Here is a 19,755-nt window from a genome sequence, read left to right as displayed (position 1 = left end):
TAATTTAAAATATAAACAAGTAAAAAAAAAAAATATATATATGTATATATATATATATATATATATATATATATATATATATATATATATATATATAGACACATTCACCCTTCTGCAGGGAAAGTGAAAATATAGTGTGTAGTTGTTTCTGTTATAAGACTCAACACTAAACACATGCAATACTTGACTCAACCAGAGAGGGCGCTGTAGTCGAGCGTCAGGCTCGTATATCATATTTTATTTATTTATTTATGTTTTTTACTTGGATAAAATTCAAATATAATCTTAATATATGCGAGTTTATGTTTTAAAATCTGACGTAAACGTTTAAAATAACATAAAAAGATCAAATGCAGCCACCGTAGATAGAGGTTTATACGGGGTTTAGTTTGCCCTGAGATTAAGCTGTCAGGTACTCCTGTTTTACTGCAGCAATACCACCAGCCTGAGCTTTAATCTTTTTAGTATACCTATAAATTACCATAATGTATACAAATTAGGATTTTTTTGTGTGGATTTTTATCGTGTTGTTTTTCTTAAATGTAGACTTTGTGCAGTTCCACCTACAAGTCAAAAAATCGGGATTAAACTGCTCCTGCATGTCACTTCAAGCCGGAAACTAAAAGCAACTTTATTGACAAACACAAACACGCCTCCTGTGAATGTCAAACACGTTTTCATCTGGTTCTGCTAAATCATAGTTTTATATTAATTCAACACTTCACGCCGCCGTCTTTTTAAATCATTTCCACATTTGTTTTGGAGTTGCTTCTATTTTCCTCCCTGGTAAGCTGACAGTTCATTCATTCATGTTAGCAGCACTAAACTCCTCCTGATAACATACTTTATATTAGTTTGTCAGTTTTATTCGTCATTTGGACATATATCAAAGCCACTAGCGAGGATTTAAACCAGCCAGACTCGTCAAGGTCGGTCTCACTTGTTACGTTCACGTGTCGTCGTTTTATTCAGCTTTTATTTACATTTTAATAGATTTAACTTTCACGCTAACTATTATAATTCTGATTAGGGAAACTGGATTATTACATTATTTCTAACCCTGCGACATGTGGGAATGGCACTTCCCGAACTACAATTTATTTGCTCAATAGAATACAGGACTGTCTTAGAAAATTAGAATATTGTGATTTTCTGTAATGCAATTAAAAAAAAACAAAAATGTCATACATTCTGGATTCATTACAAATCAACTGAAATATTGCAAGCCTTTTATTATTTTAATATTGCTGATCATGGTTTACAGCTTAAGAAAACTCAAATAACCTATCTCAAAAAATTAGAATATTCTGGGAATCTTAATCTTAAACTGTAAACCATGATCAGCAATATTAAAATAATAAAAGGCTTGTAATATTTCAGTTGATTTGTAATGAATCCAGAATGTATGACTTTTTTTTTGTCATTTTTTTAATTGCATTGCAGAAAATAAAGAACTTTATCACAATATTCTAATTTTCTGGGACAGTCCTGTATTATAATTCTGATAAGGGAAACTGGATTATTGTATCATTTCTAATCCTAACACATGTGGAAATGGCACTTCCCAAACTATCTTTGCTCAATAGAATAGAATAAGCTTTATTGGCCAAGTATGAACATGCCAGACAAGGAATTTGTTTTCGGTTGTTTCTCTCACTGAACCCAGATTTAAATAGTTGCAAACAGTAATAGATAAATAACAGTTCTTATTAACATATATACAATTTTTTTTTAAAGTGAAAGGTGCAGCAGTATGAGGTAGTCATGGTTAATGAAGGGTGCAATGTTACAGCATATTATTGTGGTTATTATTATTGTTATTATTATTGTTATTATTATTATTATTAGTATTATTATTATTGCACAGGATTGGTTACTCTGAGACTCTGAGTGATGAGATTCATCAGAGCAACAGCTTAGGGGAAGAAACTATCTCTGTGTCTCATTATGAGGTAGTCGTGGTTATTGAAAGGTGCATTTTTACAGCATATGATTGTGGTTATTATTATTATTATTATTATGAAGTGATTCATCTACAAAAACAGCGCAACAATATAAATAAAGGATTTCATTCAGAAATGCAGCATATTTAGAAAATTAATCTTTATCTAAACGACAGCTCTTATTAACATATATACAATTAAAAAAAGTGAAAGGTGCAGCAGTATGAGGTAGACATGCGTTGTTACAACATATAATTGTGGTTTTTATTATTATTATTGCACAGTGATTGATTAATCTGAGACTCTGAGTGTTGAGATTCATCAGAGCAACAGTTTGGGGGAAGAAACTGTCTCTAAGTCTGGAGGTTTTAGCTACAGAGCTCTGTAGATCCGTCCAGAGGGGAGGAGTTCAGACAGACTGTGTCCTGGTTGTGAGGGGTCTGCAGAGATGCTACCTGCCCGTTTCCTGGTCCTGGACCGGTCCAGGTCCTGGATACATGGGAGGTTAGTCCCAATCATCCTCTCTGCAGACCTGATTGTCCGTTGCAGTCTGTGCCGGTCTAGTTTGGAGCCAGATCTGAACCAGACAGTAAACCCACATTAAATCCTAGTGTCATTTCCGTGTCATCAAGGAAAAAAGACTAGATAAAGACAAAAAAAAACATCTTTATTCAGTAGATTCACACATTCAGCAGATTTAATTTTTGTTGCTGACTCACAGCCCAACAAACTGGAGTAACCCCAGACCATAATACCTCCACCACCACCAGCATGCTCCTCTTACCCTGATGCTCCTGTCACCCTGGAGTCGGGTAAACTGGACTCATAAGACCAACTAACCTCTTTCCAAGGATCCATACACTCTAATTTGAATGATTAATTCCTGGAAAGTCAAGCAGTCACCACTTTTCTTTTCCTCCGTCGGATTTTGACAATTAGTTTGACTCTTCTTAACTAAGTTTTAGTTTGTTTCGTTTGCCTGATGCTGATGAGATTTTCCACGTGGACGTCATGTGTCCTTTCACATGGTTATTCAGGAAACAAGAAGCTCCTCGCCACATCCGTTCGAGTCTAAGCTCAAACACGCAAGAGTCATTTGCTTAACTAAATGCGGGTGATTTATTCCAGGCGTGGTGCCATCACTCTCCCAGACGTACGACTTGTTGTTCCTTGTGTTGCAGCTCACCTGTACGGCCGTCCATGGAAGATGCTTCTCCGGACGTCGTGGACCAGACTGGGAGTTCGGCGGTCTGCAGAGGCCAAACACATCATCGCTGCAGTCACCCAGTCCCAGTCCACCCCCGCCCACGAGTATGAATCCAAACCCAGGACTCATTCTGGTTCACGCGTCCTTACGAGGACATGTTGTTTCAACAGCCTCCATCTGCAGCAGATCCCCAAAACACATGTTCCAGCTGCTCTGGGCAGATCTATAAGTCTCCGTACAACTCTTTTACCAGATCCTGGGATGTTGACGACATTAAGAGTTGGACAGCTCCGTTTTTATTCCTCCAACATTGTAAAAGCGGTGTTAAAACCAGGCGTGAAACCAACACCGTTGCCTGGAAAAAGACCCCCCAAAGGACCACGCACGAAGCAGCCGTCACGGGCCAACCAGCCGTCCCATCAGGACCAGGTGATTCACGGTGGAGGAACATTTGTGACCAGATTCACCAATATGTTCTTAAGAAATGTCTTAAGATCTAAAATTAAGAAGTTCATAAGAAAGTTCTTAAGTGCAATTCCTCAATATTTTCTTAATAACTGTCATTTCTTACGAATTTCTTATTTTTCCTACTTAAGAACTTCTTAAAATATGTCATTGCACGCGCCAACAAACAACATTTATATATAAATATATTATATATACAGGTAGTTTGCGTCTTAACCGTCAGTCACTCACTAAACATGGAGAAGGAGAAAAAGAGATGCAGGAACTTTTCAAGGTTATGGTGGACGAGATTAATGTGCAAAAAAAAAATACTATTGGGGAAAATTAATAATAATTAACTACCACGCTAACTAACATGCTAACAAACAGTTAACAGGCTCTTTGTGTAATTAATTACAAAGTATATCCTCAAACTATGACCTACTAGTCTAAACTTGTCTAAAATGTGTTGAAAAAGGTGATATTAGAGGCTTATTATTATTATTATTATTATTCTTACCTTTTCACAGAAGAAATTTTAAGACAGGTCCAGGTTGTCTTAAAGGTAAGAAAAAAGTCAAGAACAAATTTGAGAACTTTTATTTCAAGAATACCATTTATTCTTAAGGTTTTTCTTAAGAAAAAACTTAAGAAGAAAGTTGAGAAAATATTTAGAACTTTTTGGGAGAATATGACTTCTTCTCTTTTTTCTTCTTAAGACTGAACTTAAGAAAAAAAATGACACTTAAGAAGATTTTTTTTCTTAAGAATGTTTTGTGAATCCGGCCCCAGGTTTTGATTGTTTCACCTATTAATTCAGATGTATTTTGTCCGTAGGATATGATGCAGTGCATCGCCTTCGCAACGGCGGATCAGTATCATTTGCCAACACTCTGCCACGAACTAACAAACAACGGCTTCCATGAAGTAGATTTACCGAGAGGTATGACAACATTAGATTAACGGTGGTGGATTCACCTTGGAGCACCTTTTATAATGTGTTTTTATTTATTTAAGATGCCTCAAACGTGCTGGTGATAAGCACCGACACGGCTGCTAAACCCGGTGACAACGCTCTAATATATTTCTTCAGGTAAGGAGCGAGTCGTCTTGAATGTTCTCGGTCCGTTAATTGTTTTGGTTACACTGTTTCCTTGGAAATGAACAAAAACATGTCAAAGCTGCGTCAGAATCGACCGATATGGCTCGATGTAAAATTAAAGAAATATATTTGTCAAACCTGACCTGGGTTTAGATGTGTAGATGAACGCAACACGTTGGGATGCTTTGTCTTTGCTTCTTGGATGAAAGCAGCCAGATGAATGTTAAACGGCTGTCAGTAAGTTTTACTTTAGACAAGTGCTTACATATATATATATTCAAAGGTGTAATATAAGACTGCAGCGATGCTTTGCAGCTTTTTGGCGCCCATTTCATAAAAGCAGTCAGGTAAACAAATGTATAACGTCGCTGCTGAACCATGAAGACCAGTGATACATGAAAAAACTTTAATTTATTGTGATGCACTAATGTCCTTTCAGGCCACCAGTGTGGAGGAGCAATGCATCCTTTGGGTGCATTAAAGTGAAAGTGTTTGAATCCTATGATTTTTGACATCAGAAGCAATTACAGTTTTTGATTTATGAAGATACTACCACAAACATTTAGTCTCCCATTTCACAATTTGGCTTTTTCCTATTTGCTTGTTGCCTGAAATGCAATCAAATTTCTCCTTCTTACTGTCCTTATCTCTCTCAGATCGTTAAAAAAACAACAAATATTTGTTTAGTCTTTGTTTTTAAAGTCAAAACACTAATCAGCTGCTTCTAATCGTGACACCGCTCGTGTTTCGTGTTGCTATGTCAGGAAGCAGCTTCAACAGACCCAAAGATGAGTAACTGAGTTTCTGAAGAGAACGTAGCGATCGTCCTTCTTTTCTTGGTTAAATTACAGCTTTTATTGCAGTCACATGCTTTAATTCGGGCAAATGTTTCTGCAGCAAAACAAACCGGCTGCAGGAGCGAAGGAAAGGGTTGATGTGGGAGACGCTGCAGGGGCAAGTGAACGCATCATTTAAATGCTTAATAACTGTTAAACTACGGGGGGATTTTACCTAAGATTTCATGGAGCTGAGGTCCTGCAGGTGGAGATTAAGTAAAAAAAACACAGTTCAGCAGAGTTTTAGTGGGAATATCAGCGCCGAAAATACATCCAATCTCACCGAGAGGTCAGAGCAATATGTTAAAAACTTTATTGTGAATCGTGAATGATTTCTTTCTGAAATCCAGTGAAACTCGTCTTTGAAGGCTCTTGTGAGTTAGTGGCCAGGTTATAGTTAGTAGAGTAAATAAAACCAAAGATTTAACAACCTGGGGCCTCATTTAAAATGGACTGCGTAGGATTCATACTAAAATTGCACGTACACTCAAAAGCCGAAAATGGCGGGCGCAAAAAAAAATCCGGATCTATAAAACTGCGTGCACGCACACTTGCACGTAATGTTCCCTTTATAAATCACAGTCCAGCTGGAAGGTTGCGCAGCTGAATCCGCCTCATATCCCGCCCTCTACACGCCCACTTTTTACCATAAATGGTATGTTCTTGCATATGGATGAGCCTGCTGAGCATGCGCAGTGGCTTCCTGCAGCCTGTTTGGCGTCAGAATGAATGAACGTGTCGAGCCACCGTGCCACTGAATTTCACTGAGATCTGAGATCTAGATGTTGTGGATGATGTGGAGAGAGGACAGTGAAACGAGATTATTTGGTGGTCACAGTAAAAGTAGAAAAAGTATATAAATAGTATAAAATAAAGCGAGTGAGTGGCAGCACGCCGTTGCTGCCCGTTAGTGCCACGATCGCACAACGCAATTACCACTGGGAACAGGGGGGACATGTCCCCCCCACTTTTCAAAATCATGTATTTGTCCCCCCCGCCCCACTTTTTACAGTTTAAAAACTAACTGTAGGCTCAGCAAATCATCAAGACGGCGGCCCGGCAGCCCCCGCTCCCTCTCCTCCCTCCCGTCTCCCCTCAGAGCTGCTCAGGGCTGATTTATGGTTGCGCGTTACACCAACGCAGAGCCTACGGCGTAGGGTACGCGGCGACGCGCACCTACACCGGACCCTATGGCGTAGTCTCTACGTTGGTGTGACGCAGAACCATAATTCCGGCTTAAAAGTAAACAACATGAGCGCACGTACCCGTGCATGACAGGCAGACACACACGGGGAGAAGGGACTATTTCTTTAATTTTTATTTTTTTAAAGACTTTATCCTTATGAACGCAATTGTTATATAGTCCAACTTTCCTTATTTTAATCAGAACACTTTCTTTTTTCCTCTTCGGCGTGGAGTAGTGAGCTCGGAGCGGCAGCCCCCCCCCCCCCCCCCCCCGCCGCCTGCTCCGTTATCAGCACTACTGATATATGTTGTGATATGTGATGATGTTACGAAACCCCTGGTCAGGCCATGTACAGGTGTTGAGACCAAGGGTCACATAGCATGACATTTAAACCAGTAGGGAACCCAAGCATAAAAAGGTGCAAATAACTGAGACAACACAGGGTTTTAAACTGGGGTGCTTGATTTTACTTACACTCCAGCAAGATATTTACAATATTTACAAGTGTACCAAGTAACAAAACAAAAGTATGCCACTGCCAGGGGACGTGGATGTTGCCAAAATAACAAATAAGCAGCTAAGGGTGAACACAGTTCTATCTAACTGTCTAATAAGGAAACCAAAAGCCTGTCTGCCTAACTACACTAACCAGTGGGACAAAAATACAATAGTGGCAACCATCCCTTACCTAATGTGACTAAACATAGATTCTACTACGTGATGCCTGTGTATAGGGGCCCCCGTCTTACCTGTCCCAAGGCAGGGCATATACACCAGACTATGAAGCAGAATAATAGCAATAACAGAAGGATGTGCTTCTGGACTCTAGCAAGCAAGCAAGCAAGCAACCATCAACTTGCTATGAGAGAGAGCCAGCAGGAACTGGCAAACAGCCCTTTTATAGGGCACAGGTGGAGTTGATTGGAGGAGGGCACAGGTGGAGATGATTGGTGGAGGGCAGAGACAGGGAACCAGAGGCTGGCCAATGGGAGATGGGTGGTGAATGGCTGCTGGTTATGGACCTCACCTGCAGAGAATGAGTGGTAGGGAGGGGAGGAGAAGGTGGAAGAGAAATGCAGAGCCACAGAGAATCCTACCTCTGTGGCACGTAACACGCCCACCGACAAGAACAAACTTACTCTAAGTTTGTTCACAAGCAAAACAAAAACTATTGTGACACTTAGATGCGGGACAACGCATCAGCCATCACGTTGTCTAAACCTTTCTTATGTCTTATGTCCAGGTTGTAGTTCTGGACGATGAGAGCCCATCGCATTAAGCGCTGGTTCTGGTTATACATTCTGGACAAGAATGTTAGTGGGTTATGATCGGTGAAGACGACGACAGGTACAGAGCTCGAGCCAACATAAACTTCAAAATGTTGCAAAGCCAGTATCAAGGCCAGTGCTTCCTTCTCAATGGTGGAATAATTAAGCTGTGGCTTAGTAAATTTTCGGGAGAAGAAACAGACAGGGTGATCAATTCCATCAGCATCCTCTTGAAGCAATACAGCCCCAGCTCCCAAAGCACTTGCGTCTACCTCTAACTTGAAAGGCAGAGTAAAGTCTGGAGCAGCAATTATCTCGTTGCGAGTAACTGGAAGTGTAATGGAAGGCATATAGACAGGCTGTGATTTTACCTTCGCTTGGCCAGTTGAATGCTGGGGAAAAACGTCAGTCGCAAGTGGAGTGGCCAAAATGGAGTCTGACAAGTGAACCGCCCCACTCTCCTTACGTGCCTGAGCTCGTGTAAGCACACAGGCTGGAAATGTACCTGGGTGGACATCTGAGCCACTTGGCATAGCCATGGCATTGGGGTGTTCAACAATCTCCAGCACCGGGCAAACCTTGTCACCTGCAATGTCGTTCCCCATAATGAGGTCTATACCAGGAACAGGCAAAGCAGGGCACACAGCTACCTTAAAGCAGCCAGAAACCAGTTTTGTGTCAAGAAACACATTGTGTAGTGGAACTTTAATGAAACTCATATCAATTCCTTGAGCAATGCTGTGTGCCCCAGAAAATGTTGCATCCGACAGAGGCAGCACATCATTTAGCAGGAAGGACTGAGCCGCCCCAGTGTCTCTCAAAATACGAATCGGCTTCTTACTACCGGGGTCACCAACCAAGGACACCATGCCCTCGAATGTGAAAGGCTTGAAGCCGTCACAGCATGTAGGAACAGCACTGGTTGGAGTCTGCTCAGACACTGTCCTAACAAAACCCATCGGTTTAGCATTAGCAGGTTTAGAGGAACCAGAATTCTTTCTCCTCAACTGAAAACAATCCTTCTGGACATGACCCTTAGTGTGGCAATAATAGCATTCCCTCTCCTCCTTAGCACCGGCAGGAGGGGCAGAGTTAGCCACACCAAAACCCTTACCTCGAGGCGCCACAAACACCTCCTTATGGGTCAACATGTACTCATCAGCAAAAATAGCGGCTTCATGAAGCTGAGAGACCTTCTTCTCATTCAAATAAACAACACAACGTTCTGAAGCACACTTCTTAAACTCTTCTAAGAGTATTAGCTCTCGAAGTCCAGCAAAATCAGTGACTTTGCTAGCAGCACACCACTTATCAAACCGTTCGCCCTTCTCTCTAGCAAACTCTACAAAAGTTTGAGTGGGACTTTTCTTGAAGTTTCGAAATTGCTGCCTGTAGGCTTCGGGTACGAGCTCGTAGGCTCTGAGTACAGCAGACTTACACACATCATAATCAAGACTATCGGCAAGGGGCAATGAGGCTATTACGTGTTGTGCTTTACCGGTTAGCTTGCACTGCAGCAGAGTGGACCAGTTCTCTTTTGGCCAATTAAGAACAGTCGCAAGGCGTTCAAAAGTATGAAAAAAAGAATCCACTTCCGTTTCTCGGAAGGGAGGAAGTTCTATGTGCCGAAATAAATCATATCTACCAGGTGGTGTTGGCGAGGCAGTGGAGGTGAGTGGACCATGGGTGCCAATTGAAGAGGCAGGAGCCGCCACAGTGGATGGAGAGACGAAGGCGGAGAAGGTGGACGGTGCCACAGGTTGGGGAGAGGACTCCAGCTCCAACTTACGCAGCCTTATGGCTGTCTCCAGTTGGAATTCCAGCTCTAGCCTGCGGATGGCAAGCTGCTGGTCAAGTTCAGCTCTCTGAGCTCTTTCCGCAGCTTCTCGGAGTTCCCTTTTCTCCTCCCGCTCTCTGTCGAGGCGAGCCAGACGCAACTTGAGCTTAGCGCCATCCAGGGACCCCGTTGGGGACGGTGAGTAAGCGTTAGGGTCCCCCTTTGGCAAGGTCGGCGTCGACCTTACCCTCTCCACTGTTTCCGGGGAGGCTGCACCAACCAGCCCAGCCTCCAGAGGGCCACCCAGAACACCTCTGTCCACTAACCCCTCCAGCACCACTGGTTTTAACTCCCTTTTAAGGGCACCACTGTCAGTCACAATACTATAATGTTTGGCCACCGAAATCAGGTCAGCCTTGCGACACTTCTCAAATGACTCACGGGAAGGGTTTGCAATGAACTGGTTTAAATCAAAACCGGATGCCATGGTACAACAAAAAACGCACAAAAACCAACTATCAACTCAAGTCTAGAGAACCAAGTATTTGCACCCCCAAATGCTCAGAAATTTCCCGGACGAGCCCCCACTTTCATGTTACGAAACCCCTGGTCAGGCCATGTACAGGTGTTGAGACCAAGGGTCACATAGCATGACATTTAAACCAGTAGGGAACCCAAGCATAAAAAGGTGCAAATAACTGAGACAACACAGGGTTTTAAACTGGGGTGCTTGATTTTACTTACACTCCAGCAAGATATTTACAATATTTACAAGTGTACAAAATGACCAAACAAAAGTATGCCACTGCCAGGGGACGTGGATGTTGCCAAAATAACAAATAAGCAGCTAAGGGTGAACACAGTTCTATCTAACTGTCTAATAAGGAAACCAAAAGCCTGTCTGCCTAACTACACTAACCAGTGGGACAAAAATACAATAGTGGCAACCATCCCTTACCTAATGTGACTAAACATAGATTCTACTACGTGATGCCTGTGTATAGGGGCCCCCGTCTTACCTGTCCCAAGGCAGGGCATATACACCAGACTATGAAGCAGAATAATAGCAATAACAGCAGGATGTGCTTCTGGACTCTAGCAAGCAAGCAAGCAAGCAACCATCAACTTGCTATGAGAGAGAGCCAGCAGGAACTGGCAAACAGCCCTTTTATAGGGCACAGGTGGAGTTGATTGGAGGAGGGCACAGGTGGAGATGATTGGTGGAGGGCAGAGACAGGGAACCAGAGGCTGGCCAATGGGAGATGGGTGGTGAATGGCTGCTGGTTATGGACCTCACCTGCAGAGAATGAGTGGTAGGGAGGGGAGGAGAAGGTGGAAGAGAAATGCAGAGCCACCGAAAATCCTACCTCTGTGGCACGTAACAGATGACATTATTAAGAGTATGACATGAATCTGGCTTCATTTCACCACCTCACAGCCTGCGTCGCCAGTTCCCCGTGTCTTAAGTAAATTCTTACGGGAGGGTCCTAGTTGCCGTAAAGATACGCAGATTTTTCGGTTAGATTTTTCTTTTCAGATCCGAGGCTTTGCGTAGATGGTGGCTTCCGCAACTTTCAGGCGCTTTTTCTGCGCAAGCAAGCTTTATAGATGAGGCCCCTGAGCCGCTTTTCTTAGGAATTAGCTTTAAATAAACAACCCAAAGTATTTTAATGTGACATAAGGACATATAGAACATATGATGGGTGATATTAGTTATGAAATGGTGCGTAGGGTCAGAGGTCGACTGCTGCTCACCTGTTAGTAACGTTTTTGCTCTCACATTTCCAACTTCAGGGAAGGATCGGTGGTTTTCTGGAACGTCGAAGAGAAAATGGTAAATGGTGTCGACATTTTCATCATTTAAAGCAGCACTATGTAACTTTTCCAGCTTAATCTAATATTTCATCATCATCATTGTGATGGAACATCGACTTCCAACAGGTTTAATGAACCTCTGTCATGGTCTGAGGGGTCTGTATCGCCTTCACTGGCACTATGTAACTTTGAGGAGCATGGTAGGAACCCTGCCACACTAAAAAACTACACATTTTTACGACTTTGACTGCTTTACGGCATACGTCACTTCCCCCTCCTTCCCGATTCGTAGTCGATACAAAGCTGGGCGGGGCGTGGAGCGCAGAGCTCAGCAGAAGCTGGTGTCATGGCCGAAGCAGCGGAAAAACCCAAGAAAATAAAAGTTTTATCGGAGGAGGCAAAAACAGAAAGCGGGAGAGTAACAAGCTAAATGCCCGGACAAGAATAAACATTGGCCCGGCGTTCACTCGCTGGCGTGAGCTGAAAGACGAGGAGGGATGTCCGACAAGAGAGACAGAATTGTTATGATACAAATGTAAATGTAGAGTTCTATGTTCAATAAGAATCAAAATTAGAATATTTTCACATACAGGGGAATCGTTTTGGGTTCTAGTATTTTTCCTGAGAACTGTAGAATTGTGCAGGGCTGATCTGCAAAATATAAGGAATGGGCATTCAGTTATTCACAGGTTATAAAGTATTTTTTTATTTGGTCAGTAAGTATGTTGGACTACTAATTTATGACGAAGTCCCTCTAAAAAACGTTTGTAATTTGGGGCACATTATCTCACTGAAACAGGACCGGGGGGCAGGGGCGACTTCACTAATAAAACCAAGTTGAACTTAGTGATTTTCAACATCGTCATATTATATTGTTTATCCAAAAATAGATACATTACCTCTTCACTATCCATCCTGCAAACGACCGCTGAAAACAGAAAAGTAGTTTTGAAAGTCCGTCCCGTCTTATTTCATTCACTATCAAAACAAATGCAGCGACGGGGACAGGAGTTTTCCGGCAGTACGCGCTGGTGCTCATGGGAAACGTAGTGTTCTTTCTGGTAAAGCACTACCGCTTTTGTCCAAAGGAGCCGCCAAACTTAACAAAAGCTGAAAGTTACATTGTGCTGCTTTAAATCTCTAAACTTCTAAACTTTTTTTACTTTTTTATTGAGAATGTAATGTATTCTTTGCCCTCTAAGATGAAGAGGGTGATGAGGCTGTTGGAGCATCACGAGATCCAGCCGTACGAGGTGGCGTTGGTTCACTGGGAGAACGAGGAGATCAACTACGCCGTGGGAGCGTAAGCTGACCTGAACGCTCACATGCACGTTGTCTCGGCTTCTCCTTCACCTTCTTCCTCCTGCAGGGGCAACACCAAGCTGGAGCGGGGCAACTTCATCCTGAGTGAGGACATGGAGCAGGAGGACGCCGTCCTGGTCAAGTTCGCCTTCTCCAACGCTCTGTGTTTGTCCGGTGAGACGCAGGTTAAAACCCGCCGGTGGCTGCATCGACCTCGGACTTCAGCTCGAGTCCAACTCGCTTTTTCTTCTTTTTCAGTGAAGCTGGCGATATGGGAGGTGGCGTTGGACAACTTTGTGGAGTCGATTCAATCCATACCGGAGGTACTACGGAAGAGTATTAGGGCCAGGCAGGAGAAAAATACAAATAATATTTTAGAGGAGGAAGATTTGTTTTTTTCATTATGCACTTCGAGAAAAGTCAAAATGTCGAGAATAAAGTCAACTTTCTGAGACTATAACAAACAGCGCGTGTGACTGTCTTTACAAAATGCCTCGTAAGCCGATAGATGAACTGGTGAAACTGTACTGCAGAATTCGGCTTTAGTAACAAAAGAAATTCAGTCTAAATTCTGTCAGTCGTTCTCCTAACTCAGGGGTCGGCAACCCAAAATGTTGAAAGAGCCATATTGGACCAAAAACACAAAAAACAAATATGTCTGGAGCCGCAAAAAATGAAAGGCCTTGTATGTATAAGCCTTAGAATGAAGGCAAATGGCGAAAGGCGAAATGTCAAGAAAAAAGTTGAAATGTCGAGAAAAACATTTGAAATGTTGAGATTAATGTTGAAGTAAAATCTTGAGAAAAAAGTCGAAATGTCGAGAAAAAAGTCAAAATTTCAAGAAAAAAGTCAAAATTTCGAGAAAAAAAGTCGAAATATTGAGATTAAAAAAGGAAAAAGAGGAAAAAAAGGATAAAAAGAAGAAAAAAAGAGGGAAAAAAAGAGAAAAAAAAGGTTAAACATTTTTGAAAAAGCTCCAGGAGCCACTAGGGCGGCGCTAAAGAGCCGCATGCGGCTCTAGAGCCGCAGGTTGCCGACCGCTGTCCTAACTGGATTTGATGGGCCAGAGGAGACATTTCGACTTTATTCACAAAATTGTATTTCAACTTTATTCTCGAAATTTTGAATTTATTCATGAAATTTCGACTTTATTCACAAAATTGTATTTCAACATTAATCTCAACATTTCTCGACATTTCAACTTTTTTCTCGACATTTCAACTTTTTTCTCGAAGTGCACAATAAAAAAAATCTTCCCCTCTCAAATATTTTTTCTCCTGCATGGCCCTGATACTCTTCCATAGAGGTACAGATCAAACAAGGCGTCGTGGATAATTAATGAGGTGTGATAGTCTTTTAAAACATTAATGTTTCTTTTTAAAGACGCTGAAGTCGGGTAAAAGGGTGAAGCTTTCCTCTGCAGAGGTGATGCAGAAGATAGGAGAGCTGTTTACGCTGAGGTACAACTTTCTCTCTCTCTGCTTCAGATTTAAATGGAGCTGCGAATGTTTTCAGTTCTGTTTTTACGTCTTCAAATGTCAAATTCTGGGGCTGAAAACGCTGCGTTTGGACTCCCAGGCACTGCATCAACCTGAGGTCGGACCTGCTCCTCACGCCCGACTTCTACTGGGACCGAGAGATCCTGGAGAAGCTCTACGACAAGACGTGCCAGTTCCTCAGCATCAACCGCAGAGTCAACGTAAACACAAACTCCCCTCAGAAACCTCAGAAACCTCCACACCAGGGTGTCCCCGGCTCCTTAGAAAGTCTTAAATCCCATTTTCCTAAAATAAGGCCTTTAAATGTCTTCATTTGTCTTAAATCTCAATCTAAGGGTCTTCATTTTTGAATCTCAATTTTAGCGGGAATTTATCTGGTCATCTTTAAAAAGTTTACTTACACTGTGAATAGGAAAAGTTTATTTCATCGTTTTGAGGAGAATTAAATCTGTTTACCAGTTGTTAGACACGTTTGCTTCACAACGCGTTAGTGTTGCCAGCTGGAACGGGTTTCCGCCAAATTTGGCTTCATTTGAATTTGGGCGGAAAACTATAGGACCGGGCGGGTTGATAAAATCTGGGCTGCTTTTCCTGGTTTTTACAAAATATTTAGGAGAAATTATGAACAAAAAAGTTTCCATTATGGCAGAGAAAAGTATAAACGTACACAATAATCTCACTGATATTTTATTTGCTCTAATTTACTAAATTTGATTATAGTCTTTGTTTGGAGCCTGAACTTTTTTGGGATATTTAGTGGTGTTGTGAAGCTTCATTTGCTTATGACTTAAAATTTATTCCACATTTAATAATTTACAGTTTTGACATAGAGAAAGTATAATTTGGGCTGGTTTTTCATTATTTCGGTGGGTTTTACATCGCGTTTGGGCTGAAACCTGTCAGATCTGGCAACCTTGACCTCAGCACTGGATTTCTTAGTCGGCATATTCTCGAGATGAGGCAAACAAATATGATTAAATGTAAATTTAGCCACAAATGGTTTGAAAATTGCAGTTTCTCGTGGAGGCTGAAAGTCAAGATGCCCAAAGTTGACAGCGAGGCTGAAAGGTTCGCTTTTAATGTTTTAAGTTGGGCACAACGGGGATCAAAGCGCTGGAGTCTCATATAGGCTACAGAGCGGAAAACGCCAATGCCAACGTCTTTTACAACGTCTGCTAACGGAGAAGAGGAGTATTGTGAGGGAGAGTTTTGTGTCAAGGGCTTTAAGTAACATAAGTGACGTTATGTTTCAAGTGTTTGTCACATTGTTACAGTTACACAGGGTTCAAAGTGTGTGACTGTCTTTTTGGTCTTAAATTTGCAAACCTGTAGACGCCCTGCATACGTTTCCATCGGAGATGCTCTCTAAGCGCCGCCTTCCTCTCGTCTGCAGGTCGTCAACGAGAAACTGGAGCACTGCACGCAGCTGACGGACCTGATGAGGAGCCACCTGAGCCAGAAGCACAGCCTGAGGCTGGAGTGGATGATCGTCATCCTCATCACCATCGAGGTGAGCGAGCCCACGCTGAACCGGACTCTGAACGTCACACTTGGGCCTTGTCCCATTACTCCCACTTCCCCTACTTTTCAGCACTACCCCTAAATTTTGCGCGTTCCCATGAGGGTAGTGGTGTTCCAATTCCTCTTTTCACCGAGGGGTAGTGGAGAAAACAAGGGCTAGTGGTTATCAATCTGGGCCTTCAGAGCGAGGGATTTCAGATGCTCACTAGTTGACCGAGGGCTAGAAAAAATTTCCCAGAATGCTTTTTGTCGTCATTTGCGGACTGAATAAAAAAAAAAACATGGCGGACATTTCTTATTTTTTAGTGAATAAAATCATTATTTTGAGTTAGTTTCTGCATAAAAATGCGTTTTGATTACATTTCTAGCGAAAAATATATATTTTACTTTCATAATATTCACTCAGTGAATGTACATAATCACTCGTTTGCTCATTGTTGCAAAGTCTTTTTCAAACCTCGCCAGAATAAAGGCTGATTTACGGTTCTGCGTTTCACCAACGCAGAGCCTACGGCGTAGGTTACGTGACGACGCGCGCCGTACGCCGTACCCTACGCCGTAGGCTCTGCGTCGATTTAACGCAGAACCATAAATCAGCTCCCGAGCCGGCAGGCGGTTTTCATTCCGACATTTTCGGAGCAAATTTCTTAACAGGCGTAGCTACAACTGTTAGATTTCAACTATTAAACCAACATTTATCTTCCTAAATGATTTATTTCAGCCAGCGGTAATTCTCCACAGAGCTGCAGGTTTCTCTGCCCGGGACGACGGCGCAGGTTGACCCGTCCGTGAGCTGCTGCTGTTACCATGGTAACGGCTGCTGCTGCTGCTGCTCCCTGGGGCCGGCGGCTCTTCTCATCTCCGAAAACATCAGATCAAATTTCTTAACAGGCGTTATTTGGATAAACTGAGCCCAGGTTGAGGATCTTAACGGTTACTTTTACGCCTGAAAAAATATAAAAACTTAATAAAGTGTCATATTAACAGCGCTACAGCTGAAATTAAAACAGCTTTTAACTCTCAGCTTCCTGATATGTTGTGACGTATGTGCAAACGTAACTACACAGTCACTTACGTACCCGAACGTAAACCATGCAGTGACGTAGAAAGCAAAATTTAGGGGTGGTGCTGAAAAGTAGGAGTAGTGGGAGTATTGGGACAGGGCCTTGGGAAGATTACAAGTGCCCTAAAATTTGTGGCTTCTTTTTTTGGGGGTAGTGGTAGAAAGTAGGGGTGTATTGGGACTGGCCTTTGGGAGGTACCGATGATGACGTGACGCTTCTCTTGCAGGTGATGTTTGAACTCGCAAAGATGATCTTCTGAGCTGCTGCTCCAAGAAAGCTGGAATCTCCAAGACTTTTGAAGCCGGTCCAGTTTTTACGGTGATGTGTGAAGGATGAAGGGGACCTGGGTAATCCTGAATGTCTTACTGTTCATGTCTCACTGTCTGGACTTTAACAACGCACAATGAAATGTTAATTTTATATAGAACGGCAAGAAAATGTAAGTGAACCCTATTAAATTACGCTGTTTTTTGTGTTAATTACGTGCCGTAAAATGTGATCTGATCTTCATCAAAGTAGGAAGATAAACGCAACGTGATTAAACTGATACGATGATAACATTTCTAAATTCCTATTTTTACTGAAAGGACATTCATGAAATGTTGGCAGAAGTGAAGCAGGAGACTCTGGGATCAAAGTGTATAAATATAAATAGTCTGTACTACTAATAATTTAACGAGGTGTTTACCTCCAAGGGTTTGCTCCCAGTGTGGATGTTTGATAAATAAATGCACATTTCTTCAGCAAATTAACTCAGAAAACCAGCCAGGTTCTTAACTTGTGCTGGAGATTGAGATCTCAGAGGGTCCGACAGGATTTGGCTGTTTTAACACCTGATTACCGGCAAAACCTCCGAGTGTAAACTAATACGTTAGTTTTACAAGGAGTTGTCAGATTTTATTGGTACCTTTCCAGTAAAGATAGAAAAACCTCTCAGTGGTCACTGAAAAAACTTAATACAAACCGGATTCGGTTGAAGTTGGGAAATTGCGTAAAATGTAAATAAAAACAAAATACAACGATTTGAAAATCCTTCTCAACCCATATTCAATTGAATACACTACAAAGACAACATATTTAAAGTTCAAACTGATAAACTTAATTGTTTTTTGACAAATAATAATTAACTTAGAATTGCATGGCTGCAACACGTCCAGTAGAAGTTGGGAAAGGTGGGATAAAATCCTGAGAAAGCTGAGAAAAGCTCATCAAACACCTATTTGGAACATCCCACATGTGATCAGGATAATTGGGAACAGGTGGGAACCAGGATTGGGTATAAAAGGAGCCTCCCCAAACATGCTCAGTCATTCACAAGCAAGGATGGGGCGAGGGTCACCACTTTATCCACAACTGCGTGAGAAAATAGTTGAACAGTTTAAGAACAACATTTCTCAAAGCAAAGTTGCAAGAAATTTAGGGATTTCAACATCTACGGTCCAAAATATCAAAAGGTTCAGAGAATCTGGTGAAATCACTGCACGTAAGCGCCACGGCCGGAAACCAAGACTGAATGAAGAATTCCACATGAGAAGCTAAGAGAATTAGTCTCCTCTCTTCCAAAACGTTTGAGTGTTATTAAAAGGAAAGGTGATGTAACAAAGTGGTAAACATGCCCTTTCCCAACTTCTACTGCACGTGTTGCAGCCATGAAATTCTAAATTAATTATTTGAAAAATAAAATAAAGTTTGAGTTTGAGCATTAAACATGTTGTCTTTGTAGTGTATTCAATTTAATATGGGTTGAAAAGGATTGTCAAATCATTATATTTAGTTTTTATTTGCATTTTACACACTTTCCCAACTTCAACCGAGTGCGGTTTGTACATATGTTTTTTCTAAAAAAACAAATGAAAATCAGCCTTTGCTTTTCAATTGTGGTTTAAAAAAAACTAACCTTGACAAATTAGTTGGACCTCTAGAAAAAGTGTGAGATAGCGTTACCGTAGCAACATGTTAAACTAAAGTACCGGTATGTAAGAGGTTCAGGCTCCACGGGACTGAAGACGAGCTCCCTGGACCTCGACCCGAGAGGACAAACGTCCAGGAGTCTTGACTCCGTGCAGCTATGATGAAATGACGAGACGATGGAGACGTTCTGGAGTCAAACGTGCTGCCCAGGGACAGAAAACTTGGTTGTGGGTCCAACAGGATAAAGACCCAGACCCAGAACCAGAACCAGCCAAGAACCAAACAGAACCTTCTATGAGTCCTGAATCTACGTCCTGTTGAACATCCGTGGAAACATCTGGAACCTTCAGACCTGAGACTCCTGGAGACGTTTGAGGACCAGAACACCTTATTCAGGTGGACATGAGGACAATAACACCTCTCTACAGGTGGAGACGTTTGTCCACGAGGACCAGAACTCCTTTCTTCAGGTGGACGAGTCTCATCTCTAGATTCACCCAAAAGGTTGTGGAAGAAAATATCCAGTTTAAGAACCAACACAACTTGTGGAGACAAAGCTTCATCAGAGCTTTCTATTTATTTATTTTAATGACTCTGTTGAACCGTAAATCAAAAGCAGCGTGTGATTTCTCTATCAAGTCCGTTTTTAGCAACTTTAGTACATTAAACTTACTACTTAATCCGTTTAGAGTCATTCCAGCGGCCGCTGCGGGTTCTTCTTTCAGTGGACGGATACCAACAAATTAGTGCATGTGTTCGCGTGACTCGTCCGTCCAAACTTTAATCAACGATGTGTGCTGTGTTGAAGAAAATGCAATAAAGACGTGTTTTCAAATGTTTGCTTCTCATGTGTCGCTGCTTGATGTGTGAGGTGAAAGTA

At 42.0% G+C, this 19,755-nt stretch overlaps 1 protein-coding gene across 1 annotated transcript; it reads left to right on the top strand.

The window, feature by feature from the left end:
* The first annotated feature begins 648 nt into the window (after positions 1 to 648).
* Positions 649 to 19,696, top strand: rmnd1 (required for meiotic nuclear division 1 homolog). Its single transcript, XM_061743957.1, has 12 exons — positions 649 to 786; positions 3,125 to 3,579; positions 4,432 to 4,537; positions 4,612 to 4,687; positions 11,558 to 11,597; positions 12,781 to 12,881; positions 12,948 to 13,054; positions 13,139 to 13,203; positions 14,264 to 14,340; positions 14,459 to 14,579; positions 15,773 to 15,889; positions 17,191 to 19,696. Exons 2-12 carry the CDS (start codon positions 3,151 to 3,153, stop codon positions 17,221 to 17,223), a joined length of 1,272 nt encoding a protein of 423 aa, XP_061599941.1. The 5' UTR covers positions 649 to 786; positions 3,125 to 3,150; the 3' UTR covers positions 17,224 to 19,696.
* Positions 19,697 to 19,755: the final 59 nt, after the last annotated feature.

Source organism: Cololabis saira, chromosome 16, assembly GCF_033807715.1.
Source record: "Cololabis saira isolate AMF1-May2022 chromosome 16, fColSai1.1, whole genome shotgun sequence".
Lineage (NCBI taxonomy): Eukaryota > Metazoa > Chordata > Actinopteri > Beloniformes > Belonidae > Cololabis > Cololabis saira.
The sequence above is the reverse complement of the archived record's forward strand: the minus strand, read 5'-3'. Positions and strand labels throughout refer to the sequence as shown.

Excerpts from the sequence above, each read along its gene's own strand:
- rmnd1 (XM_061743957.1), top strand. The coding sequence starts at position 3,151 with ATGCTTCTCCGGACGTCGTGGACCAGACTGGGAGTTCGGCGGTCTGCA. Across the intron at positions 4,688-11,557 it reads GCTCTAATATATTTCTTCAG|GGAAGGATCGGTGGTTTTCT; the intron begins GTAAGGAGCGAG and ends TTCCAACTTCAG. Across the intron at positions 12,882-12,947 it reads ATCAACTACGCCGTGGGAGC|GGGCAACACCAAGCTGGAGC; the intron begins GTAAGCTGACCT and ends TTCCTCCTGCAG.